At 53.4% G+C, this 27,586-nt stretch overlaps 1 protein-coding gene across 2 annotated transcripts in view; it reads right to left on the bottom strand.

Annotated features, from left to right (window-relative positions):
• The window catches only part of TTLL11 (tubulin tyrosine ligase like 11), a 255,910-nt gene extending 242,375 nt beyond the window's left edge, over positions 1 to 13,535 (bottom strand). The window contains exon 1 of one of the 2 annotated variants that reach the window (XM_082467860.1): positions 1,678 to 13,535. In XM_082467860.1, the coding sequence (XP_082323986.1) occupies positions 1,678 to 2,322 (645 nt within the window). In that variant the 5' untranslated portion in view covers positions 2,323 to 13,535. The remainder of the gene's footprint in view (positions 1 to 1,677) is intronic. The other variant, XM_082467861.1, reaches the window with a different exon arrangement.
• Positions 13,536 to 27,586: the final 14,051 nt, after the last annotated feature.

The raw sequence follows: 27,586 nt of genomic DNA, 5'->3' as shown, positions 1-27,586 counted from the left end.
TACATCTTAAGCATCTTTGATTCGCAGGGCCTGGCATCCACAGTGGACACTATGGACACTTACGGAATGAGTGAATCAAGTTGGCCCAGCATGTGTGATTGCTGATTTCTGAGTCCGTGTGGCTCCATCACTTGAGATCTGGCCAGTTTTGCGTCTCCCTCCTCCCCAGGGCTAAGCTAAGCACAGGCTTGGGCCAATCAGTCTTCCTTAATTCTGTGGCCTCGTCTCAGTTCCTGGATCCTCCCTTCATTAGGACTATAGTACTGACAGGCTCTCCAGGTTTATCTTGTTCTGGTCCTCATATCTCTGGTCTGGACCTGGGACCCTGTCCCGAAACCCAGACACCTAGTACTGGGAGCCTCCCTCACTTTCTCCAGGTTTCATAGGCATCAAAGTCCTCCCCTGAACCCCAAGCCCCAAGGCTGGGAGGCCCTGACCCCTGGAATCAGACTTCCCAATGGCTAACACCTCCCTACTTGGAAGTCTGCCCTGCCTGATTCTTGACTGCCCTCCAAACCACACGACCCCTTCTGCTGGGATATCAACCCTCTGACCTCATCAAACCTTTCTGTGGCCATCTCTCTGCATGTTCCAACTTCATTAAACCATTCCTGAACTTCTACCATAGCTAAGACCCAGGGCTAAGGACCTGCGTCCTCGTGTTGCCTGCTACAGATCCTGTCCCATCAGCAGACCATCTGGGTCCAAGCCTCCAAATTCAACTACCCCAAACCACAATCCTGACACTCCCAAAAGCACATTAAATAACCTTAGGTGCTGCAAATAAAGTCAAATGGCTTTATCCACTCCGCCAACTGCAACAGATATCTCTGGATGTCACTGGTGCTTCATCCCAGCCCCCACCAGGTCTAAAATGACTTCAGGGACAAATAACCCATTCCTTCATTCACCCGTTCACCCACCACTTCGTGACGCCTGCTATAAGCCAAGCCCTGAAACATAAAACACAGTGCCTACACTGATGACAGTGATGCTAATGGTGATGTGATGGTGATAGTGATGGTGGAAGAGAGAGAGGAGTAGGTGGTAAGATTAGCTACCATTTATTGCACACTTGGGCTACACTACAATAAGCGGTGAGTCTTCTAATACTAAGAAAACTATGAGATAGGTTTTATTAGTCTCACTTTATAGAGAAGGAAATAGGCTGAAGAGGTGAAGCAACTTGCTCAAGGTCACAGAGCTAAGTGGCAGGGTGCTGAGACCCTAGTCCGCCTGCCTCCAAAGTACAAACGGTTCAACCGCCCCAAGGGTCACCCAGTAAATGCTAAACAAATATAACTTAAGGAAGAAGTGAAACAGAGAGAGAGAGAGAGAGAGGATCCAGGCCTCCGGGGACTCACAAGCTGGTGGAGGAGGCAGACATATAAACAAATATCTACCATGTGGGGAGGCCAGCGCTGATGGCTGGAGACCATGGAGCTGGAGGGGAGCTGCAGGGGAGCCAGAGGAGGGAGTGGCTAACTTGACCTGGAGGGGTCTAGAGCCGTCTTGAGGAAGTGACTTGGGGGCTAGGCTTTGAAGGATGAACAGTCTGCGGCTGACAAGCGTGGCGCACAGCAGGAGCTCGGCCCTCAGACCTGGCCTGGGCCGTCCGTCTCCTCTGAGGTCGTCCAGTCCACCCCCCTGTGCCCACGCGGCCGGGCCGGGCCTCACCTCCTTCCACTTGAGCTGGCGAATGCTGATCTTCAGGGCGTCCAGGGAGGTCCTGGCCTTGGAGCTGTCCACGGTGACTGGCCGCGGAGAGCAGTACTCCTCGGACCGGTCCGAGCTCCGCTTGCAGCTACGGCTCTTGCTCCTGGACTTCCCGTGCGGGGAGAGGCCCTGCGCCGACGCCGGCTTCGCCTGGTACATGGGCAGCGTGGGCGGCGGCCGCGGTGGGACGCGGGCGTCGCCCTCCTCGGCCGCGCGGGGCTGCGCCGGGGCCGGCTCCTTGGGCTGCTCCTCCCCAGCCTTGCGCTCCGGCTCCCCGGCAGCGCCCGGGTCCACGCGGACCTGCTCCTTCGCCGCATGCGCTTTGGCCGCGCCCACGGCCTCCGCCTCCAACCAGGCCGCCAGCTCCCTCTCGGGTCGGCCCCGCAGCATGGTGCTCAGGGCTGGTGCCAGCGCCAGTGCTGCCGCCGCCGCCGCCGCTCCGCCGCCCCGGCCCGCGACCAAACTGCCGCCGCTGCCGCAGCTGCCACGCGCTCCCCGCCCGAGCCCGTTGCCATGATCTCTCAGGCTCCGGTTGACAACGGCAGTCGCCGACTCGGGACGGGGCCCGGGAAGGGACAATCGCCGACCCAGCCCCGGCGACCTCATAGGCGAGGGTGCTCACGTGACCGCGCCTGTCGCAGACGAGGCGGCCATCTTGGAAGAGGGCGGAAGCGGCCTCTGCCCGCCCAACCGGAGAACCCGCCGGAGTTCTGAGCCCGCGGAACTTGGAGGGGAGAGGCTGGAGGTGAGCTTGAGAGCAGAAAGCCGTTGGGCGATTGCGGGGCTCCTGAGCCCAGGGGCTGGGCCGGAGAGACAACAATTTCAAACACGAAGCCCACTTTCCCCCACCCCGTACACACTCACTGGGATAACTCCCGGTCTGATGGAGGAGGCACAGCGTCACCCGTTCTAGGCAACTCCACCATCAGGAAGCACCTCAGTCTGATGATGGACATGACAAGTCCAAGCTCTCAAGGATTAGCTCCCCGTTTGAAGAAATCCCTTTCTGGTCCTGGGAGAGCCCCAGACTGAGAGGGGAGACACGTTTCCCTGTTCTCACGGAGCTCCCAATGGCATAGGGAGGCCGTGGAGAAGCCTGCAGATTCGCGGTTGAGTTGAGGACATTAACCAACCCTTTTCATGTTGTCATTTTTAAAAATTCTGGTAAGATACACATAACATAAAATGTATCATTTTAACCATTTTTAGGTATAGCCTTCAATGGCGTTAATACATTCACATTGTTGTGCAATCATCTCCTGAACTTTTTGATCTTCTCAAACTGAAACTCTGTACCCATTAAACTCTTAACTCCTGTCCACCCTCCCCCAGCCCGTGAACTACCCGTTCTCCTTTCTGTCTATATGAATTGGATTAATTACCTCATAGAAGTGGAATCATACAATATTTGTCCCTTTGTATCTAGCTTATTCACTCAGCCTAATGCCTTCATGGTTCATCCATGTTGTAGCATTATCAGAATTTCATTCCTTTGTAGGGCAGAATAGTGTTCCATGGTGTGAATGGACCACATTGTATTTATCCGTTCATCTGACAATGGACATTTGGGTTGTTTCCACCTGTTGGCTATTGTGAATGATGCAGCTATGAACATGAGTACACAAATACCTATTTGAGTCCCTGCTCTCTATTCTTTTGGGTTGCCATATATTTTTAAAGCCAACCCAAGGAGAGGGCTTTCCCTTCTCACCTTAGGGAACCACATTTGATTTTTCAGGGAATGGGGTTGGGAGGATAGAGCAGCACCCCACACTGAGGACAGTAGCTGTGACAGCCCACACGGGTGAACTTTGCCACCCTCTGCAGATGAAATAATGATACAAGAGAGGAAAACGAGAGGAATCACAAGGCAGTATGCAGTTAAGTATCAAATGAGGCAAAGAGTAAAAAGAAAAATTAGGAGTTCCACGAATGGAGGATTTACTGTAAATTATAAAGCTAGATAAAACTTCATATACGAGATAGAATATAAACTGAGTCTTCAAGATGGAGTAAGAATCAGCTAGTTAGAAAGTAGGTGGGGGACTTCCCTCATGGCGCAGTGGTTAAGAATCCGCCTGCCAATGCAGGGGACACGGGTTTGAGCCCTGGTCCGGGAAGATCCCACATGCTGCGGAGCAACTAAGCCCGTGTGCCACAGATACTGAGCCTGCGCTTTAGAGCCTGCGAGCCACAACTGCTGAGCCTGTGCTCCACAGCTACTGAAGCCCGTGCGCCTAGAGCCAGTGCTCCGCAACAAGAGAAGCCACCGCAGTGAGAAGCCCGCGCACCACAACGAAGAGTAGCCCCCACTCGCCACAACTAGAGAAAGCCCGCGCATAGCAACAAAGACCCGAAGCAGCCAAAAATAAAATAAATAAATAAATTTATTTAAAAAAAAAAAAGAAAGAAAGTAGGTGGGGTGGTCATTCCAGAGGCTGTGGGCACGGCAGCGTGTACGGTCATGCAGGTGACCCATGGGGCCTGAAAGGGGCTGAAATCCAACTTGTACTCTGCCTGCCTAGCCTCACCCATTGAGGCTTTGTCCACCAGAAAGGAGCACCTTTGCTGATTGGTTCAAAGGCTCCCAGGGCTGATGGAAGCCCTGTCCTGAGAGGGAGGTGAGGAAAAGGTACAGTACAAGTAAATTTAAGAAGGGGATATATTATGGTGATCAGCTTGAAATGTATAGAAATATCAAACCACTAAGTTGTGTACCAGGAACTAACATAGTGTTGTAATTCAATTATACTTCATAAACAAACAAATTCATAGAAAAAGAGGACAGATTTGTAGTTACCAGAGGTGGGAGGGGGGAGAGGTAAAGGGTTTGGCAGAGGGGAAATTAGATGAAGGCAGTCAAAAGATACAAACTTCCATTATAAGATAAATAAGTACTACGGATGTAACGTTCAACGTGACAAATATAATTAACACCGCTGTATGTTATATATGAAAGTTGTTAAGAGGGTAAATCCTGAGTTCTCATCACAAGAAAAAAATTTTTTTCTATTTCTTTAATTTTGTGCCTATATAGGATGATGGATGTTCAGTAAACTTACTGTGATCATCACTTTGTGATGTATGTAAATCAGATCATTATGTTGTACACACCTTAAACTTATACACTGCTTATGTCAATTATATCTCAGTAAAACTGGAAGAAAAAAATAAAATGTATTAGTCCTGTAAAAAAGGGGGGATAATCATAAGGCTTTTCTAGCAGACTAGACTGGTGGAAAGACAAACCTTAGAGGAAGGGTGAACAGGAGGCAAGGCCCATTGGAGCTCCCTGTCAGGTCTTTGAAAGCTGTGCTGACCTCTGACTTCTCAGGAAATTCTAAACTGTGCTGGTGGAAAATCCTACCCCACATGGGACTCCTCACAGGGGAGCTTCAGTTACGGCTGTTGAGGAGCAAAGAGCAGGTGAGAATCAGGGACCAGGACCACCTCCCAAAATACACAAATATATAAAGAAGTAGGTCTCTCCTTCTCCTTCACACACTCACCACAGCTTATAGTCAGAGTTTTACTTGTTTGTTTACTTGTAACGGTCTGTCTCACCAGAGTCCAAATGCCAAAAGTAAGGATTGTCCTGTTCTAGTTGACCACATCCCAACACCCAGTCAGTGCCTGGTAGACAGTAGGCACTCAATAACCATTTCTTGAATGAATGAATGAATGAATTTGTTAATGAATGAATAAATGAGCAAGCGAATGAATAAATGAGCAAGCGAATGAATGAATGAATGAATGAAAGAAAAATTAAACTGCTCAGATATTCAATAATAAGAAAATACATATGCAAATTATAGCAAATGTCAATGACAGCTTTAGCCGCTTAGGATAAACAGTATCCTGGTGATGTAACATTAAGCGAACTGGTGCAAGCATCGTAATCAACAACGCTTAAAGACTGTTCTGCGTAAACAGGACCTGGAAGAAGATAGAGACAAATGAGAACAGCCGTGGTGCTGGACACATGCCATCTTGGTTGAAATTTTCCCTCTTGGTTTTGGCAAACTGTATCGACCTGGAGGCTCTTCCTACCTTTGGACCCAGAAGTTCATCCCATTTCTAGAGGTTTCTGCTACGAATCAGAAAGGCAGACTAAGCTTTCCGTGGTAACCTAATATCAGTGAGAAACCTCTCTGCCCCAGGCCCTGTACTAAGCATTTTGCATACGTTGTGTCATTTAAGCTTCTCAGTGGCCCTGGGATAAGTCCCGTTATTCGCCACATTTTACAGATGGTGAAGGAAATCGCTGCTCAGAAAAGAGAAGTCACTTGCTGGAGTCACACAGCTTGTAAAGGCAAAGACAGGATTCAGACTCAGGGTGATCTGACACTAGCACCCAGCTCCCAACACCCACACTACCCCTCACACCAAGCCCTTTGTTCACAAAAATAAGCCACGTATGTTTAAACGTAACTGAGTCCATATATATGTATATATATTTATACCTAAATATATGTACACACTAATCCTCAGCATATGTGGATTACATGAAAATTACATGCAGAGAAAATCTCTGGGTTCAGATATGCCAGTATATTAATAGTGGTTACTCTGGGTGATGGAATTGAGGGAGACTAGTTTCCTCTTTATTAAACTTTTCTGTATTTTCCCAATTTTCTACAATGACCATGCATTGTTTTGATAACTGGAAAAATGTAATTTTTAAATAAAAAAATGTTTCTTGATTGTTGTTCTGTCACTTTTATAGCAAGTCCATTTCCGGGGAAAGGGACAGGAAGGGACAGGGGACAGGGGTATGGGCAGCTTTTACTCCTGTTGGTAGTGTCTGCCCTGTTAGCATCAGAGGACGCCACCAGGTGGCGCATGAGGTCCGGGTTTTGAAGAGGCTGAAGGAGGATGCGGGGCAGGGGAGGTCCCCTGGCAACAAGCATCTGAATAAAACCCAGCAGCCCCCACCCGGCTCTACTTGCAACCACACACACTTTTGCGCCTCGTAGGCTTTTGCCAGTGTTGCTTGCTCTGCCTGGTGCATCCTCCCACTGGCCCCGTCTGCCAAGTGAGCTGTTTATTCTTAAGGCTCAGATCCAAAATCTCCTCTTCTTAGACAAGGTGTGATAGGGCACCTGGGAGCACTGGAGTCCCTGGAGTGATGATTCTTAGTGAGTGAGCAAAAGGCTTCATGTGCAGTTCTGGGTCAACTGTTTCTCAAATAGGTGGTGTCTTTTTGAATGACAATAATAGCCATTCCTCACTGAGCACACCTGTATGTCAAGCCCTGTTGTGTATTCTAGCATTTTACTTCTCCCAAGCAACTCTCCAGGGAGAAAAGTACAATCTTCCCAACATGGCTGGGTTGGAGTGTGTGTTCTTCTTTGTGACCTCAGGCAAGTCTTATAACTCCTCTGGCCTCTAGTTTCCTCATCTGAAAAGTGGGGTGAAAATAGAACCTATCTCAGAGTGCAGTTGTAAAAAATGAGTTGAAATAGAGTTCCTGCACGTAGTGGTCTATGAATGTTGATGATCATTATGGTTCCCATTTTAGAGGTGAGGGAACTGAAGCTGAGACAAGAGTCACATAGTGAGTAAGTGACAGAGCTGAAGTCCAAAGTTCAGCGCACCCAGCGCTAAGCCCGAGTTCTTTGCATTCCGCCATTCTATCATGCTGTCACCTCCTGGTAGGTCCTAACCCACTGAGAGGCCCTGGCCTGGCCTTGTGCCCTCTGGGCTTCCATTTGCCCCATGCCAAGTGAGGAGGTTGGCCAGGATGCTCATAAAAAGTATGACATTTTAATAAATTGGTGAAGAAGATGGTGTGGAAATGCTGAGTCTTCGGGTCCCGGCTCCATGCACCATGCATCGGTGCCATCAGCATGAAACCTAGAGAATGGACTTCCTGCTTCCCTTGTTGGACTCTCATGCCAGCCCCCTGGAGAAGAGGAGATTCTATCTGCAGGTAATAGAATAACGGCCAGGTTTGTGAAGCTCTAAGCTGGAAATAACATAACTGACAACATGATGCCATCTTGCATTCTTCAAGTGCTCTGTGCAGGCAGAAAATAAACACCACATTTCAAGTTACTTTTCCTTAAAGGTCAAGAGAAATTGAAAGCCATTGCACTCTTCTAACAACAGGCTTCTCTTTTGGAGAGCTGTCAGGGTTTTAAAATATTTTATAAAGCAATCATCTGTATGCAATCAAGATGCCTCACCCCGGTCAGGAAGTGGGGCCTGTTGAAGTGTATCGTGGAGTTGTACTAGGAAAAAAGAAAATCACTACCAAGAATTCCATCTTAACCCAACTTTGGAAAGCAACGTTTTAAAAAAGACGAAAGAGAAGAAAGAAAGAAAGTAAATAAGAAAGAATGGAGGGAGGGAAGGAAGGAGGGAAGGAAAGAAGGAAGGAAGGGAAGAAGGAAGGGAGGGATGGAGGGAGGGAAGAAGGAAGGAGTGTGGGAGGGAGGAAGGAAAGAGTGTGGGAGAGAGGAAGGGGAAAAGTAAATCCCTGATGTTCCCAAGTGGCCTAATGTGAGAAGAAATCCTTTTCCTGGTTGGTTTAGGGGTGAATTAAGGGAGGGGGTTTCCTTCTGTTTTTGGAGCCTGGCTCCTCCATTTCTCCCACCCCTCCATAACCAATTAACCACCAAGACCCATATTGACTTCCATGGAATTTATCAAATGGATTTTGAAAGAGCTTGAAAAATGTTTTGCCATTTTCCAAAAAGGCTGGTCATGAGGGCTAGACAAGTGATTGCAGCAGCCCTGTGGTCTCTTGTGTTGAACCTGAGTGTAGGTATAAGTCAGCATAGGCTATGTTATGCTGCAGTGACAAACATTCCCCAAATCTCAGTGACTTAACAGAAAAGTCTATTTCTCACTCACCACATATCCAGGGCAGGGGCTCTGGACATAGTAATCACTCAAGGTCATAGTCTAACAGAAGCTCCATTTTACCATGTGCTGACCACCATGGGTGGGAAGAAAGGGGACATGGTGACTTACACACTGGCTTTTAAAGCTTCACTTGGAAGTGATGCATGACAGTTCTGCTCATACACATTGACCAGAGTAAGCATAACATCAGAGTCAGAGAAGACAGGCGGCCCTCCCATGTGATAAGGCAGGACAGCTGGAAATGTTTAGTGAACTGTCTCATGACAACCACCTCAGATAGGGACCAGGGCGATGAGCCCCAGGTCCCAGAACCACACTTTAAAGAACAGTGTGTGAAACTCAGGTAGCTCAGTGGCCTCCAGGGGCTTCAGGGTGAGGGCAGATAAAGTGCCCAGGTACATGCTAGGCACTCAATAAATAAAGAATAGCCTGATGCCAAAAGGATGGATGATGATGGAAGAATAAACATGGGACGTTGGAAGGGATCTTAAAGGTCATTTAGCCTAAGTCCCTGAATCAGAAATGGGGAAAGAGAAAGTGAAATGAGGAAGGGGCAGATGGGGAGTGGAGAAGCAGGGGAAAGATTCTTCTTACCTGCCCTCTCCAAGCAGCGAAGTCCTCCATTGAGGGGAACCCCCTTCTGTTCTCCATCCTGGCAGTAAACAAAGAGTATCATTCCATTTTCTACTGGCTTTAGCGACAGGTGTCCCATGGGAGGGGGCTGTTCTCAAAGACCCAGTCTCCCAGGGGTAAGGTGGACGCTCCACACAGAGGTTGGGGCTGGGGGTCTCCCTGACGGCCTCACCTGCAGACCCAGCCTCCGTGAATGGGACAGGCCCCAACTCTGGCCAGGCCTTAGGTTCAAAGCAAGAGGATCAGAAGCCACTTCAAACTGTCTTCGACTAACTCAGCTTGCCTTGAACTGACAGGAAGAGAGGGTTCTCAGTTGTACTTGGGGCCATTTCTACAAAAGGAAGCATGACCGTGGTGGACAGTTACATGGATGACCCCAAAGAAGAAGGCCAAGTAATGGACACGTGACCTGCTCTGGCCAATGAAACGTTAGAAAGGGTGATGTGACCCCTAAGAGGGTCTAACACACTAGGACGGGTCACCCTGGAATGGTCTCTGATGGAAGCCAGCGCCATGCTGTCAAGATGCCCTGTAGAGTGATGAGAGGCCACATGGAGAGACTGCCAAGGATGAGAAGCCCCAGCGCCAGCTGAGCTCCCAGCTAAATGCAGCCACTGAGTGACCTCAGCTACACTGCACGGGGCAGAAGAACTTCTTTGCAGAGCCTGGTCAACCCTCAGACCAGGAAAAACAATAAATTGCCATTATTTTAAGCAATTTTGCTTTAGGGTCATTTATCATGTATCAGTGAATAGCTGGAAGAGTGACCTTCTCGTGGTCGAGGTCAACGTACAGGATGCCTGCTCAGGTACCTGGACTTGGCTGCCTTTGTGCCTCAGGTTTAACTGACACTGAGAAACCTCCTTCACTCCTTCCTTCCACACGCAGATGAATAAAACAAGGTCCTGGGGATGCAGCCCGTGCATTGAGGCGCCAGGCGCATCCATACATGACAGCAGAGTTTGAAGCGCTGTACGAGGGAGGCACGCAAGGTGGTCAAGCTGAGCCTTTTCGCCAGGATGAACTTTATTTATTTATTTTATTTATTTATTTATTTATTTTTTTAACATTTTTCTTGTAGTATGATTGCTTTACAATGGTGTGTTAGTTTCTGCTTTATAACAAAGTGAATCAGTTATACATATACATGTATCCCCATATCTCTTCCCTCTTGTGTCTCCCTCCCTCCCACCCTTCTAGCTGGTCACAAAGCACCGAGCTGATCTCCCTGTGCTATGCGACTGCTTCCCACTAGCTATCTATTTTACATTTGGTAGTGTGTACATGTCCATATATACACTACCACTCTCTCACTTTATCCCAGCTTACCCGTCTCCCTCCCCGTGTCCTCAAGTCCATTCTCTAGTAGGTCTGCATCTTTATTCCCATCTTGCCCCTAGGTTCTTCATGACCATTTTTTTTTTTAGATTCCATATATATGTGTTAGCATACGGTATGTGTTTTTCTCTTTCTGATTTACTTCACTCTGTATGACAGTCTCTAGGTCCATCCACCTCACTACAAATAACTCAGTTTCATTCCTTCTTATGGCTGAGTAATATTCCATTGTATATATGTGCCACATCTTCTTTATCCTTTCATCTGTTGATGGACACTTAGGTTGCTTCCATGCCCTGGCTATTGTAAATAGAGCTGCAGTGAACATTGTGGTACATGACTCTTTTTGAATTACGGTTTTCTCGGGGTATATGCCCAGTAGTGGGATTGCTGGGTCCGGCTTCTGAAGCAGGTAGTTCACCAGGCAGATAGGGTGGAGTCTGGGATGACTTCCGGCCAGAGGGCTCGGCATGTGCAAAGATAAAAGCATGGAACAGCCTGGCGCTGTCCGCAGCCTACGCACACCATGTTATGGCTGGAACATCTCTATATATAACACAGTGTGGGGAGAGGAGGCTGGGGAGGTGGACGTGGCCAGCTGTTCAGGGTCTTGTGAGCCAGGAGGGGGTAGTGAACACCATCCTGTACTCAGTGGGGGGTGGAGGACACTGGGGGTTCGGAACCAGAGCAGGATGGGGTTGGGCTGACGTGGCCCACGTGTCACTTTGGCTGCTGAGTGGAGAATGGATTCGAGGGAGAGAGTCTGTGGGCAGCTGGCGAGACCCCAACCTGTTCATTCATTCCGGGAATTTTCACTGAACACCTACTACATGCCAGGCACTGTTCCGAGTGTTGGCATAGTTTGGAACCGTGGGGACAGAGAGAAGGGGGCGGACCTAGAGATGTCTGTGAGGAAACTGGGGAGGCGAGTGAGAAAGCAAATCGGGGTGAATCCCAGGCTGACCCCAGGCTGCCCCACTCAGGAATGGAGGTGTCATTCACTACAATGGGCCGGAAGCAGAACCGGGCTTGGGGGGTGACAGTGAGTCAGTCTGGGACAGGTTAAGTTTGGATTGTCAGGAGGGCCGGCCGAGAAGTCTCCCAGACTAAATTTCCACTTATGTCACAACGACGTTAGGTCTGCATGTCGGGGTTGCCAAGTACTGTCCCTGCCTTCAACTTTTCCTGGTCTGTGTTTCTTCTCCCGGTGGAGCCCTTTGGTGGTGGGTGTGAGAGAGGGGACCCCAGGGGCCGCGGGGGTGGGCGCTGGTGGGCTGGGAAAGCCCATGGGAGACGGGATGGGAGGAGCGGGGAAAGCAGGTGTGGCTGAGGAGTCTGGAGGAGGTGGGGGGCCTTCAACACTGGCTGCCGACCTCCAAAGGGATGCCGAGGGGCAGGGGGACAGACGCATCTTCTAGCCTCAGTTTTCTGCCTGTAAAATGGGACTGAGAAAATTGTTGAGGATTAAACCAGATAATCCAGGTAGCATTCTTACCAAGAGGCCAGGCCCAAGATAACCACTCACTGCGTGGGTAACCTATTTGCTTTTACTTTTATTAGCTATGAGACCCCAGAAGCAGAGTTAAGGCCCAAGAATAGAGACTTGGCGGAGGCCTATTCAGCTCCAGGCCAGGGAGAATCTGAAAGAGCCAGGAGGGAGGGGAGAGGGGGCCAGGGTTGGGGGAAGGCTGAGAGCAGAGGGGAGAAGCCCCCTCCCCACCGACTCCTACAGACAGGGGCGACCTGGGGCGCCTCCCCGTCAGCTCTGCACCACCCACCCCGGTATTGATGTCCACGGACACGGCGCGCTGTGCCCCCCAAGCACCGCCCCATGTGGCCCTCTGTGCCTGACAAGCCTTCTCTCTTCCTCCTGTTGGGGGGGGGCTGGCTCGGGAGGGGCAGAGGGGAGAGGGGCTTGGCTGGGGGCTCGGACAAATCCTCTCGCCCACACCGGCCCCCAGAGATCACAGTTCAGGTCTCATGGGATGCCTCCAGCAGTGTCTGCCTGTGGGAATCCCATCAGTCCTTCAAGGCTGAGCTTCAAGTCTGCCACCTCCAGAAAGCCCACCCTGCCTGCACATCCTCTTCTCTCTCTACATCCACTAAGTCAGAAGGGTGCACCCTCATCTCTTCTGCCCTGATTTCAGGCTTATTCCTGGCGGGGCAGCCTCCCCTGGAGAGGCCGTGAGCTCCTGAGAGCAGACCCGTGTCTGAGTCACAGCAACAGGTGACTTTTTGAGCACCTCCCACGTGCCAGGTGCTGCGCGAACTACGTGACTTGCTCTATGTCACTGAATCTTCCCTCGAGCCCTGGGAGGTGGGCGCTGAGACCATCCCCGTTTTGCCAATAGGAAAGCTAAGCCACTTACTTGGCAAGTGTCTCAGAGCCAGTCACGGCAGCAGCTGGGACCTCCGTGCAGGCCCGTGTGACACCGCAGCGGGGACCTTACCCACCTCACCCTCCAAAAATAAGGACTGGGCAGGGCCGGGCCAGCCGTTCCAGGCTCCGCCTAGAGCCATCTCCCTGCAGCCTGCTCTGCCGACACCAGCTCTGCCCCACCTGCCATCCCAGGCTTCAAGCTCATTTTCAGAAGGACCCTGGCCAACGCTGCCCCTCCCTCCCAAGGTCAGGGCGTGAACGGGGCTTCCTCTGAGCTGAGTACCTCGGTGGCCAGGTCTGGGGGTCTCATCCAGGACCCATCAGACCTGGATCGTGGTGGCCTCGGTGGCTGGCAAGGCTGCACCCCAGCCCCACGTCCACGCCCAGCCGCCCCTGCCCTGGGGCCGCGCCTGCCCTGGGGCTGCCGCCTGCTTCCAATCCTCAAGTGGCTTCTGAGCGAGGACTGTGCATGGAGGACCCCGAGCTCACATGGCCACCCCCACGCCCGCAGGAGCACCTGAGGGTAGCCACGCGCCCTGGGCAATCTGGCCCCACCCCCCGCCTCGGCATCCTCACTCGGCTCCAGCCCCCGTTAAGGCCACAGCTCCTCCCACGTGCGGGCTCCTTCTCTCACCTCAAGGCCTTGACACACCTAGTTTCCTCCTCAGGCCAACTCCACTCATCCTCCAGGCCTCTTCACAGAAGCCCCCTCCTCAGGGCAGCCGCCCCTGAACCCCACAGTGGCTCCCACCCTGGCCCTCTCATCGTCCTAGTCACACTTGACCTTGCATTTTTTTTTCTCCCCCTTTTTTTAAACTTACGCATTTTATTTATTTATTTTTGGCTGCACTGGGTCTCCGGCCGCGGCGGGCGGGGGTCGCTCTTCGCCGTGGTGTGCAGGCCTCTCACTGCGGTGGCCTCTCCTGTCGCGGAGCACGGGCTCTACACGCACAGGCCCCAGCAGCTGTGGTGCGCGGGCTCAGCAGCTGCGGCTCACAGGCTCCAAGAGCGCAGGCTCAGTAGCTGTGGCGCACAGGCCCATGTGAGATCCTCCCGGACCAGGGCCCGAACCCCTGTCCCCTGCATTGGCAGGCGGACTCCCAACTGCATCACCAGGGAAGCCCTTGACCTTGCATTTTAATGTCAGCCTCTCCCCAAGGTGTGTGAGCAAGCTCCTGGGAACAGGGCCCTGTGTCACACCCTCCGAGCCCAGCGCGGTGCCTGGCACACTGCAAACCCCACAGAGCTGAGGACAGGAAGTACGGATTTCCAGGACACCAGGGAGGGAGGGAGGGGTCAGTCTGAAAAGACGGCCAGGAAAAGCTGCCCGCAGGACTGGCATCTGAGCTCACACCCGGGTGGGCAAGGTGGGAAGGGTGTTCCTGGAGGAGGGAGGTGCCTGGGCAAAGGGCAGAGACCCCGTTCTCATCCCCAGCAGACAGATGGGGGGCCTGCAGCCGGCCTGGGTTGCACAACCTGCCCGGGCTCACGCAGTTAGCAGTGGAGCCTGAGTTCAAATTCAGTTGGTCTGATGCCACTGGCCACATCTGCCACCACTCCTGCCACCTGGCCCGCCCCAAGCCCTCCCCTGGCTGGAGTCCACAGGAATAACTCAGCAGAAAGAGCCCCACCCAGAAAAACCCAATACCCAAGACTGAGCCCCAGGCCACAGCTGCCACGGAAGCAGGGAGAAGGGAAGCCCCAGGCCTGGCAAGAGGATTGGGGCCCCCGGATTGGGGCCAACTCTGTGCCACCACAGGCCTGGGCTCCACCATCACAGCTGTTATCCTCAGAGCCTCAGTTCCTTCATCTGTTAAGTGGGAACAACTGTGCCTACCTTGAATAGTTCTTACCAAATGAGGAAATGTCAATAAAATACAAAGTGTCCTGCAAATGTGACTTAGTGGCATATTAATATTTGTATTATACTGACCGTTGGGGATACTCTTGGTTCCTGATTCCCACTTCATATGCTACTCGTGTTGTCAGGGCCAGGTCAGATTTGGCAGGCAGGATGGAGTTCCTCTTGGCGGCAGCAGCCCTGGGCCAGGGGCCACCCTGGGGCCCACGTAGGAGCAGGGCTCAGACTCCACCACCCCACCCGTCCTTCCCACCCAAGGATGCTGGCCCATCACCGGCACTCAGCTTTCCAGGTGTCCATCATTCTTGGCTTTTGGTTCGTTCTTTCATTCAGTAAGCTGTGCTGACTCCCTACTGCATGCTGGGCTTGAAGCCGGGGGCGCAAGCTGAGCAGAATCCCCGGGCCCCCCCGTGCTCTGGGGCTCACAGGCTAGTGGGGGGGAGAGAACACGGGAGACAGAGGGGCCGCACTGTGACACCTTGGGTCGGGGGAGCATTAGCTGCTCTACCAGCGTGTACAGGCCACAGTCCAGCCTTTCTGCTGGTCTCGCGTGGCCCTCCTCCACCCTTCTCCTTCTCCATCGGCAGCTATGACCTGGGGCTCCGTCTGGAGTTTGGAGCTGTGAAGGGGAGAGCTGCCAGTCTGGCTCCTGGGCCTATACCTCCAGCCTGACTCTACCAATCTTCCGGCCCCTCCGCATCCCCACCCCCACCCCACCAGCACTCGGGCTGCTCCTCCAAGACAGCCTCCAGGTGTTGGGCCTGCAGGAATCCCATTAGAACAACCTCGGGGGAACCGGGTTCCCTTCAATCAACATTTACAGTCACAGGAGAGGTGAGTACTGACAGCTGGTGAAAAGCAAACTTTGATGTTAGCCAATGCTCACAGCTGCCCTGGCAGGGCAGAATTACTACTATCCCCATTTTACAGATGAGAAGCCTGAGGTTCTAGTCATTCATCCATTCATTTATTCATTCCATGATGAATGCATGAACGCATCGTGCACCAGGTATGGGGATGCACTGGTGACCACGCAGTCAGGGCCACTGCCCTAGAGGAGCCCAGGGACACCGAATGAGTCACTCCTAGTGGGATGAGGAGGGTAGATGAAGGGGAGGGGTCAGAGAAGTGTGCACAAGGAAGCGACAGAGACACTGAGACCTGGAGGAGGAGGACTGGGAGGTATAAAGGCAGGTCAGAGAAACAGCTCAAGTTAGTATTTGCCCCATTATGAGTCAGACCCATGACTAGACCCACTGGACTCCACTTCCAGTGCTCTTCCCACACATCACGCTGCCATACCAACTGCCCACATGGCCAGGTCCTGCCTTGGGCACTGGAGAGAAGGACTGTGCCATGAATATTGCAGTGTGGGCTGCTATGGGAGCCCAGAGGAGGGAGTTTGCCTTGGAGGAGCGGGAAAGGCTTAGGAGGGCTTCCTAGAGGAGGTGACGTGTAAGCTGGATCTTAGAAGGTGGGTAGGAGTTTGCCAGCTAGAGGAGGGCTGTCCATGCAGAAGGAGTACAGTGTGCAAAGGCGCAGAGATGAAAATATAATGAGCATATTGAGGGCCTCACCGGGGGGGAGGTGAGTGAAGGAAGGGGGTATGTCAGGCAGGGGACATCTGTCAATCCCTGTGGCTTCATCAGGTCAAGGAAGAACCCTGAAGAGACCTGAGAAAACCAGTCAGAAGGAGGCAAAGCTGGACTTGAGAAGGGGAGCGAGGCGCCAGCGCCAGGGCTGCCGTGTGGGGAGGCGACCAGCTGCCAGCAATCCAGGCGCTCCTCCATTTATTCCCCAGGCTCTCTCGGAAGCTGATTAGCAATTGTTCCTCCAGCTTCTTAAGAGGCCAGGGGACTGCAGGGAGGGAGGGAGGGGTGCCTGGGGAACTGCCAGGCTTCCACGGAAGGATCCAGATGAAATTTGGGAGGCAGAGGAGACCCCCTCTGAACCCATCTCTGCCCCCTCCATGCTCCCTTCCCTTTCCAACCAAACCTGGGAGAAGGGGGAGGAAGAAAATTCCTAAAAATACTGAGACAAACTGAAGCACATTCTGAGGCACAGGCGTTTAAAACCACGGATTTGGAGGATGAAGGGGGCAGTGGAAAAAAAAAATCCTTGGATCATCACAGGCAGATCTGAATTTTATCTCAGGGCCTACTTCCTGTGTGACCTTGAGCCAGCAGCCTAACCTCTCTGAGCCTCAGGTTCCTGGTAAAGTGGTTCAGAGGGCTTGGGGAGGCGATGCTGGCACAGTGGCCGGCAAACAGTAGGTGCTCAGTAAATGCACGATGGAGATTTGAGGAACTCAATGGCTATCTCCATCTTCAAATCTCAGTGGGGCCATCCTGGAGCACAGAGAGTCCTGATGGGGAAGAGGTGTATAGAGAGGGGGGAGCTGGCTCAGCACTACGGAGAGGAGAGGGCAGCCTCCACCACCCCGCAACACACTCACAGGCAAAGGCCCTGGCAGGGTCTTGACCTGCGCATCCTGGGCGTGGTTCACATCTCAGCTGGGGTAGTGATGCAACAGCAGGCAATTCTCCTCTGCCTCTCTCTGCTGGGGTTCCCTTTCCATCCCCGTTTCCATCTCCCTGCCCTCTCTTTTGCTGTGTCCCCATGCCCCGCCCCCTCCCACATCTCTCTGCATCTTTGTGTATGTCTCTCTCTGTCTCTGCATGTTTTGCAATGGTCCTATCTACTTATCTCTCTCTTGCTCTGTGTCTCTCTGTGTCTGTCTTTTTTCTGCCTCAGACTCTGTTTCTCTCTCATTCTTCCTCTTTCATTTTTTGTCACCTGTTCCACCAAAAACAGAGACTGCCTGAGCTAAAGGATTGAAAAATCACTGCTTTCTCCAAAGTGTTCCACTCCCGTAGTCCTGGCCCTGGTGGCATCTCTGGTGTAGGGTAGAGGGTGGCCACCCACCCCTACCCCTCCGCTGTGGAGGCCTGGCCTGGGGAAGAACAGAGGCCACGCCCTCCTGGATAAGACCATTTCCTGCATGGCTGCCATGTGCCTGGTACCCTGTGAACTCCTAGTAGTGGAGTTGGGTTATGAAGTCCTATGAGCTTGAACTCAGTTCCCCTCTTCCTACCCTTGCCCTGGGTCCCCCACCTCCTTTCAGATAAGCCCACGCCTCCTCCCTGGAACCGAGGGCCGTCTGCAGCTCTTGCCTCCCCAGCTGCCTGTCCTCCAAAGGGCTCCCAACAATCCCCAGAGAGGTTCTCCCCTCTCCTGACTCTTGCCTTGGCAGTTTCTCTCTTCCAATTGGCTTTCCTGCTTCAGTGCCACTTCTTGCCCCTCAAAGCCCAGCTCCAATGGCCTCTCCTCAGCAAAACACTGGTCATTCTTGGCTCTGTGCTCCGCAAAGCCTGGCCATCCTTCTGCGTGACCCTAGTCCCTCTGCCTTGTTTCCTGGTCTGTCTCCCAGGAGCTCCTCGTTTCTGGGGCTGCACAGAGAGGCTCAGTGCCAGGCAGATGAGCCCACCAGATCCTGCAGGGGTCTGTCTGCAGCCCCCCACCCCCTGCCAGCCAGCCCAGGATGGAGGTTTCGTGCCAGTTCCCTGGGGCATCTAGCCCAGACTCCCTGAGGAGCGAAGTCATCTTCTCCCTGGCAGCTGCCCAGCCGGGGACTCCAGGGCTGCTATTCGGCCAGCAGCAATCCCAGCCTCTTCAGAGCCACCCCCAGAGGCCCTACAGAGAGGCCTTGTACCGGTGGGTCTGTAGGCAAAGCACCACTCTTGTTGCGCAAAGCATCATCCTTCAAATGATCGTGTTGGAGGTGCAGGTTGGAGTGGGTGGGGTTTGCTGAGAGAGGGTTCACCCATGCATCACGTGAGCCTTGCTCCCTGGTGCCAGGGGCAGGGGCTGTCGGGGGAAGCCTGGGGCTGGGAGGCCTCAAACCTGGGACCCAGTCCTGCCTCTGCTCCTGACATTGGGCTGCGTGACCTTCTTCTTTTGGAGCCCACTTCTTGCCCAGGACTCACAGATGGGACACCCTGAGGGGCAGCAGAGCGCAGTAGTCATGGCTACCTTGCACCACCCCCTCCCCACCCGGCTTGGGCTCAGACCCTGATTGTGTCACTTCTTAGTGGAGTTACTACGTCAGACCAAGGCTTCTCAACCTCAGCCCTCTCGACCTTCGGCGGGGGCGGGGGGGGGGCGGTAATTCTGTGTTGCGGGGGCGGCCCTCTGCTCTGTAGGGCATTTAGCAGCGTCCCTGTAGCCCCCTCTGAGATGTGACAACCACAAGTGTCTCCAAATATTGACAAATGTCCCTCAAGGGTAAAAGGACCCCTGGTTGAGAACCACTGCCCTAGACAAGTCCCTTAGTTTTCTTTGTCCTCAGTTTCCCCATCAGAAAAATGGGAATTAACAGTGATCAGGAGAAAAGCTAACTTGCAGTAAGTGCTCACTGAATATGTTCCAAGTTACTACGTGTTTTAGGTTTTAATTAATTGAATCCTCACTGCAGCCTTAAGGGTGGGTATTATTCTCCCCATCTTACAGGGAAGGAAATAAAGGCATTCAGAAGTTGAGTAACTCCCCAAGGTCATACAGCTAAGAAGTGGCAGATTCAAGGAAGTCTGCTTAGCTTAAAACCCAAGGCTTGAGGGAGGGGATATATGTATACATATAGCTGATTCACTTCATTGTACAGCAGAAACTAACCCAACATTGTAAAGCAATTATACTCCGATTAAAAAAACCCAAGAAAACAAAAAACCCTAGGCTTGTAACCAGCAGGGCGATTTAAGGCTGAACGAGGTAATGCGTGGAAAGTGCTTTGCACCGTGCCTGGAATTGTCTAAGTGCTCAGTTAACGTTGTCATTGTCCTTGATGAGCCTCTCCAGCCCAAACGCTGCCCTGCAGTATCTCCAGCTGATTATGAGGCAGCTAACAGTTACTGAGTCGCTACTCTAGGCCGAGTTATCACACTTAATCCTGTGAGAAAGAACATTCTCTCTCCAGGTTGCGGAGGGGAAATGGGGACTCAGAGAGGGGCAGGGACTGGCCTGGAGTCACACTGCCAGGTGCAGGGTGGCCCGCCGTAGCGTGGCCCTTGGCTGGACCCAGGATGCCCGGTGACAGGCTCTCCCTGCCTCGGCCAGAACTGTCTGGAGGAAGGAGGTGGGCAGAGTGGCTGCTGTCGGGGAAGAAGCCAGAGGTGGGTGTCCACCCCTCCCTTTGTGTTAAACCAAACTTTCCAGGCTGTACAGTATTGAAAAACAGCTGTGATTACTTAGCAACGTTTAGAAACATTAAAAATGTTGAGATTTCACATTAAAATCTGTATTTACTGCTTTCCTCTGAAAATTTGTAAGAGATAGTTCACCTGTACAGGTGATAAGAGCAGGATCTGTGAAGCCAGACTATGTGGAATCCAATCCCAGCTCTGCCACTAACTTGCTGTGTGTCCTTGGCTGAATTACTTAACCTCTCTGTGCTGTGGTTTCTTCACCTTTATAATGGGGATAATAATAGTGCTTGCCTCAGGATTGTCATGAAGACTACATGAGAAAATGCTTACAAATCACTTCTTTAGAACGACCCTAGGAATTCCCTGGTTCCTAAGACTCGGCGCTTTCACTGCTGGGGCCCAAGTTCAAGCCCTGGTGGGGGAACTAAGATCCCACAAACCATGTGGTGTGGCAAAAAAAAAAAAAAAAGAAAAGAACACCAGGACTTCCCTGGCGGCGCAGTGGTTAAGAATTTGCTTGCCAATGCAGGGGACACGGGTTCAAGCCCTGGTCCGGGAAGATCCCACATGCCGCAGAGCAACTAAGCCCGTGCGTCACAACTACTGAGCCTGCGCTCTAGAACCTGCGAGCCACAACTACTGAGCCCACGTGCCACAACTGAAGCCTGTGCGCCTAGAGCCCGTGCTCCGCAGCAAAGAGAAGCCACCACAATGAGAAGCCCGCGCACCACAATGAAGACCCAATGCAGCGATAGATTAAAAAATAAATAAATAAATAAATAAATAAATAAATAAATAAATAAATAAATAAATAAATAAATAAATAAAAGAACAGCCATAGACACAAAAGAAGCATTCAAAATGTTAGCTGTTACTGTTTTTATCATTATTTGCTAATGTTAGTATCAGGCAATGCTGACCCCATATTCTCCCTCACACATGGTAGCAAAAAACAGTCCCAGCTGAGTTATGCTGCCCTTTAGATGGGGTATGAGCTCTTCCATTATCCACAGCTCCTGGCACCACAAACCCCAGGCTGAGGCCCTTAAAAGGGCAACACTGTATAGGGCCCTGACTCCTGGTTGCCAAGAGACTTTGGATGGTCACTCTGTCTGGGCCACAGTTTCCTCTTTTATAAACAGAAGCACAGAACCTTGAAAACTGAAAGAAGCCAGACACAGAAGGCCACACATCGTATGGTCCCCTTGGAGTGAAATGTCCTGAAAAGGCAAATCCATAGAAGACAGTTAGATGAGTGATTGCCAAGGGCTGGGGGAAGGGGAGTGACTGTTATGGATAGAGGGTTTCTCATGCGGTGATGAAAGTGTTCTGAAACTAGACAGTGGTGAGGGTTGCACAACTCTGTGAATACACTAAAAAGCACTGAATTGTGTACTTTAAAATGGTGAGTTTTATGGTAGGTGGATTCTATCTCAACTTTTAAAATTCCAAAATGGGAGTGTCAATACTCACCTGGTATGAGGTTTGATGGGATCAAATGAGAAATGGGCTGCAAAGTGCCAGCCCCAAAGTGGGTTCCCAGAGAAGGGACATTCCAAGCACCCTGGCCACAGCTAGCTTGGCCCTCTTCTTGGAACTGGGGAAGCTTCTGGTCTTTTGCCTGGGTTTCTTCCCTCCTAGAACTCCCTGTGGCCAGGATCTGGCTGGAGTCCTTCTACCTTCGGGGGCCAAGGCCAAGGCCAGTGCTGGCTCTGGTCAAGGACTATGTTTAGGTCAGGGCTGGATGGCTTCCCTGCAGGAGACAGTTGCCCTAGTGTCCCGAGGAGGCCCCACTCCCATGGTGAACTCAGGCACCCCCTAATGGCTCCTGCCCTCACTGCACTGGGGCTGGGTCTGTTCATTTCCTGCATGGGAGCCTGGGACCTCACAACCTTACCCCAGGACATGGCCTGGCCCTTCTCATATCCCCCATCTCTCTGCAGAGGTCAGAGTTGCCAAGGGATGAGGGCTCGGCCCTAATGCTGCATGACCCCATCCACAGGTCCGGAGGTCCCAGCTCAGCCTCAGCCCCTGGGTACCTGACCAGCTCAGGCCCAGCTCCCACCAGGCCTGGTGGCTGCCAGGTGTAGGTCATGCTTTGTACCTCCTCCTCCTCCTCCAGAATCTTCTATGTGTGCCATGACTCTCTGGACCTGAAGACGTTTGTCTACATCACCCAAGATGGCGCCCAAGACACCCTCCATTGCCATGTCTTCCGGCCCAAGAAAAAGGTGAAGCTCCGTCCCCCAGGCCTTTACAGACCTACCAATGTCCACACTTTCGTGTTCACTGATCTAGGCCTGTGTGCGTGTCTGCACACGCACGCGTGTGTGCCAAGCGATTTACGCTTGCTTCCACCTGAGGGGCTGTGCTCATGCCGCCCTGCCCCCACGTCGGTACACATGGTCTGTTCTGTGTGTGCGGAGCCCGCGGCACAGCAGTGAGGACCGGCACCCACCGCGCGTGGCGGACCAGGCAGTGACCCACCATGGATGGAACAGATGCCCAAAGGCACAACTCCAGCACCACCATCACCAGCAAGGCCAGCGTTGCCCCCATACTCCAGGGACCCCAGACCCTGGAGGGCCCAGACAAACTGTTGGCTTCAGCTCCCTCAAGGTACTCAAGGCCGCCCCCGCAGGTGGGCAGGGATAGGTGGGAGGCTGCGCACGGGCGGGTGATGTATCAGAATAGGGGAAGGAGGTACTTCTGGTCTGAATAGTCTCTAGCTCACACCCCTCCTACCTGAGCCTACCCCAGCACCTGCCTCTCTCCTCTCTTTGGGGCACCCGCCGTGGCCCCAACCCCTCAGGTCTGGTTGCAGCAGCAGCAGATGCAGAAGGCTGAGGTCTGGGTGAGAGCGGCTAGTGGGCAGATGAGCTGGGTGGGTGGGTGCCATCCCGCTGGCTCAGGCCTGACTGGCCGTGGCCCCTGAGATGCAGCTCCTTGGGGCTCAGCTAAGCACCAAGACAGTGGCCTGCAGGGAGGCCCACGCTCGTGGGTCTTTGCTATGCCGACCTTGCACACACTCGTGGCTCGGTCAGGCCAGCACTCTGCGTCCCGCTCACATTCTGGTAATGCCCAACCGCCCCACTTTGCAGGGAAAGAAACTGAGACCCAGGGAGCCCAAGATCACCCCGCAGGATCTGGAAATGCTGTCCTTAGATGCAGAATGCTGGGCCAAGGCGTGACCTGTTCTCATGCTGCCCCCTCGTGGTCAGAGGAGGGACTGCCGCCAGGCGTTCAGCCACTCAGCTACCCCCTGCAGTGGGTCCATAGATGTATTGGTCTACTTTTCTCCCTCCCAGGCCAGCTCCCCTCAACCCCTGCCCTGAGGTACCATCCACGCCCTACTTCTCAGTGTGGAGGAGCTTCAAGGTGAAAGGGCCCCCGAGTTTCCCCATCCCGGGCTGGCTCCCTTGGGCAGGGACCCCTGGAGGGGCGACCAGCTCTTTGTTGCTGAGTGAGCGTTTGCACCTGAGCCCACGTGACGGCCCTGCTGCCATGTCCGGGGCACGTCCTCAGTCCTCACCCCCTTGCCTTCTCTGATCACACTCTCTTTCTTGAATTCTCTCTCCTTGGCCCTGATGAAGAGAGACTCTCCTGGTTTTTCTCCCACCTCCCAGACTGTTTCCTCTCAGATTTTGTGGGCCTCTTGCTCCCCTCTGTCCCTGATGTTTCCTGAGCCTCTGGCCTCCCAGCTCTTGCCTGGCCTTGGAGCTGGATCACTTAGCAGGCAGGCAGGCAGGCAGACGGCCTCAGGGTGCCATCAGACCAGCAGCGCCATAAAAGGAAGACCAGGAGGAAAATGTCTGTTTCTATGAACCCATACATTTGGTGATGATGACTTTTTTATAATACATCTAAGTGTTATGTTGTACAATTTAGCATCCTTCTTTTTGACTAACGGAGGTAGGGTGAAGGCCCAGTCTGGGTGACCTCATCTATTTGTTACTTTCAACCAGCTGTCAATAACCTTCCAATTCCCAGGATGTCACCAGACCTGATTCCAACTGCCTCCTGGATACCTTCCCCAAATGTCACCTGGGCTCTCGGGCTCCCCAGATCCAAATCGTTCTCATCATCTCTCCCCTAACCCACCGCCCAGCACTGATAACCCCCAAGGTGACTCTACCATCATGCTCACCTCCTCCGGCTCCCTCCCACCATGGCCAATCCCTCACCAAAACCCATTGATTCAGTCTCCTTAACAGCTCTGGAATCGCATCCTTCTCACCACCCCACTGCCGTCCCTGCGCTGGTCCAGGCCACCGCTGCACCTCCCAGCTGGCTCTCCCACCCCAGCCTCTTCTCATTAGCTGGCTCTCACATGCCCATCTGATCGTGTCGCTTCCTTGTCTGAGCCTGTCCCCAGATCCCTGATACCCCCAAATAAAGTCCATGCTCCTAAGACTGGCCTTGAAGGTCCCCAGGAGGTGGCCTTGCCACCCCCTGTGACTTCATCTCCCACCACCCGTGATCTCACATTGCTGCTCCAGGTGCTGAGAAGTTCTCAAAGTTTAATGGCTACTGAATAACTGAATGGGAGGGTGTTCAGACTGGGTGAGGGTGGGAAAAGGCTGGACATATCATCCCAAGCTGGTGATGACTTCCAAAGTTGTCCACTCTGCCACTAGGGCCACCATAAGGCCACCAATCTGCAGGTGGCTCCAGCTCAGCTTGTACATCTCCCACAATGGGGAACTCCCTCCCTCTTGCCATCACTGGACAGGCCCTATGTTAGCAAGTTCTGCTCCTGGATAGGGGTGGGGAACCAGAACTGAACAAACCCTCATCCTCAGGGACACTCAAATGCTTTTTCCTCCCTGGGAGTCCCAGTACCTTGGGTCTGGGTGCCCCCAATTATGGCTCAGCTATGGCTCTAGGAAGCCGGTCTGGGCCTGACAGAGAGATTATCAGAACGGCCACCAGAGGGCGGTGCTACCCCATACACGGCCCCTGGGACCAGCCTATCTCCGTGTCTCAGATGGTGTGGGTTTTTCAGGGAGTGTGTGTGCGCGTGTGTTGTGTGTGTGTATGTGTGTGAGTGTGTTACTTTGTGTGTCTCTGAGGGGGTTGCTTGTCCAGGCCAGTTTGTATGCGGTTGTCCATTTTTGCTCACATCTGGGTCCCCCAGTTCCCACCCCAGAAAAGAGCGTGTTTGTCACTCCAGGGGCCCCAGGAAAGGACAGCAAGGAGCACAGCCTCACCCTGTGCAGTCCTCACCCTCTGAAAAGCCCCCGCCACCATCACCGTCATCATGAGACTCGCTGGCCACACCTGGGCCTCAGGCACCTGTCGACAAGGGCAATGACCCTAGTCAGTGAGAAGGGTAAACGTGCCTGTTGCTGGCTTGAGGCCCAGGGCTTTGAGACACAGCGGATCCTGGCCTGTGGGGCCCATGTGGGCCCAGAGCGCCCCAGGCCCTCCCTCCTAGCCTCACATCCACTCCTGCCCGCTGACACCCTACAAGGATGAGTGACTATATGCCCATATTACAGAGGAGGTATGTTAGTTTGGTCAGCCCTGAACTGGGCACTAGGGTACCAGGAAGACTCAGCCCCAGTCCCCAGGCCTCACAAGTCAGGCCCCTGGAGAATGACATACGAGTACCCCTGCCCACTGCTATAACAGAGGGACATGCCTGGAAACGAGGGTACCCAGGGGAGGAAGCTGTCCCGTTGCCTAGGTGGGCGGGGAGAAGGAAGACTCCTTAGGACCATACTTGGGATGGGTCTTGGAGGACAAGACAGTGTGGCAGCAAGAGAACAGCATGTGCAAAGGCACTGAGGTGTGACGGCAGAGCTTGGCCAGGCTAGGTGCCTGGACTGCAGATTGTGTGCAGGTGATACTCTGAGGGAAGTATGCAGCACAGAGATGAACCTTCCTCCCAAGCAGGCCAGTTCTGGTGACTGACCAAGCCAGCCCATCCTCAAAGCCAAGGCCGAGTGGGCTCCACTTCATACCTCCAGGGCCTCCACAGAACAGACAGGTCCCCACAACTGCCCCCATTGTTCCCAAGGACCCAGGAACCCTGGGAATTTCTGCAGCTGAAGGGGGAAGAGTGACAGGGCTGAAAAAAGTCCATGGAATTCGCGTACACGGAGTTAGAGGCTTAGACAGAGTCCAAGAAAGTGTGTCGGACGCACGGAGAAGGAAGAGAGGAGAGAGGCAGAGACTCAGGGGGAGAGAAATAGAGATGGGAAGAGAGAAGAGGAGAGACTGAGAGACGGGGAGACAGAGGAAGGTAGGGAGAGGACAGAGAGAGGGGTGCAAGGAGGAGGGGGCAGGGCGAACTTTCTGGGCCTCCCTCCTCATGCCTCCGGGGCGGACGCGCGTGGCCGACAGTCAGGCCGGCAGGAGGCAGGTGGTCGGGGCAGACAATGGCGCGGAGGAGTGCGGAACCTGGGACTAAATTTGGCGCCGCCTTTGCAGGGCGCGGGGCCGCCCGTTCATCTCGATGCAAAGGAGACACGAAATGAATATGCAGCGCGGGCTGTAATTGGGCCGCCGTGGCCGCCGCCGCCGCCGCACTATAATTTTCCAAACAGGATCTTGCAATCAGGGCCTTATTCATTAGCGCATAAACAATTTTGTTTCTCGGCACTCGAGCCTGTCAATCACGCGGAGAGGGAACATCTTGGCCGGAGGCGCGGGCCCCCGCGCGCACTCCCACGCGCGCCCCCTCGAGCGGCGCCACGTGGCTTTGTGCCCGGAGACCCTAGGGTGCTGGAGTTGGAGGGCACAGAGCCCACTGCGGGGTCCCCGGCCCGGCAGACTGGGAAGTGGGCGGCGAGGGAGAGCATGGGTTTGGGGAGCCCCCCCCCTCCGCCTCGGGTTCGAATCCTGTCCTCCCAGCCTCTGCTTGCTCCCCTGGGGAGGCGCTAACTGTACCCCGCACAACAAGACGGGGCGTCAGTTGAGAGAAAGGATGCCTAGTGCTTTGGATGCTGAGGCTGGAGGTGCTGGGGAGTGCCGAGGGAGGGGCCGTTGAGCTCCTTTTTTGAAAGAGGGGATCAGGGGCCCACAGAAGGCTCCTCATCGTCCCAGGCCCCACCCAGGTGGGCTCCTGTGACACTGTGTCTGTGAGGATTCAAAGCGCTTCTCCAAGGAGCTGGCCACCGCCCTGGGCTCACCCACAACGGGGCCTGCGTGCCTGTATGAACTTGCATGCGCCTCGGTTTGCGGGCCCCAGGGCACCCGGGGATTCTGCAAGTCAGCGTGTGACTGTACGGGCTTCGTGCCTGTGTGGTTGGGTCTGTGTGTGTGTGTGTATGAGCGTGTGTGTACAGGTCCATCCGCAGATACACCTGCATGAGTGCGACGGGCTGTGATCGTGTACGTGGTTGCTTGGCTCCCTGTGAGACCGTGGAGCTCTGTCTGCCCAGCGATGGCTAAGTGACAGGGACTGAGTGTGGCTATGTGGTCGAGGGGAGGCTGTGTGTGTAGAGCTGTGTGACTCTTGTGTGTCTGTCTGTCTGTGGATGGGCCCTTTGGGGCCGGGTGACCTGGCAGGATAGTGTGTGGGGGTGGCCCAAGCACAGGGTGGGGTCTCTTTCTTTCAGGACAGATGACAACTTCTGTCTG

Source organism: Balaenoptera physalus (genome assembly GCF_965194825.1).
Source record: "Balaenoptera physalus genome assembly, chromosome: 7".
Taxonomy (NCBI): Eukaryota; Metazoa; Chordata; class Mammalia; order Artiodactyla; family Balaenopteridae; genus Balaenoptera; species Balaenoptera physalus.
Note: the sequence above shows the minus strand (reverse complement) of the source record. Positions and strands in the feature narration are given on the sequence as shown.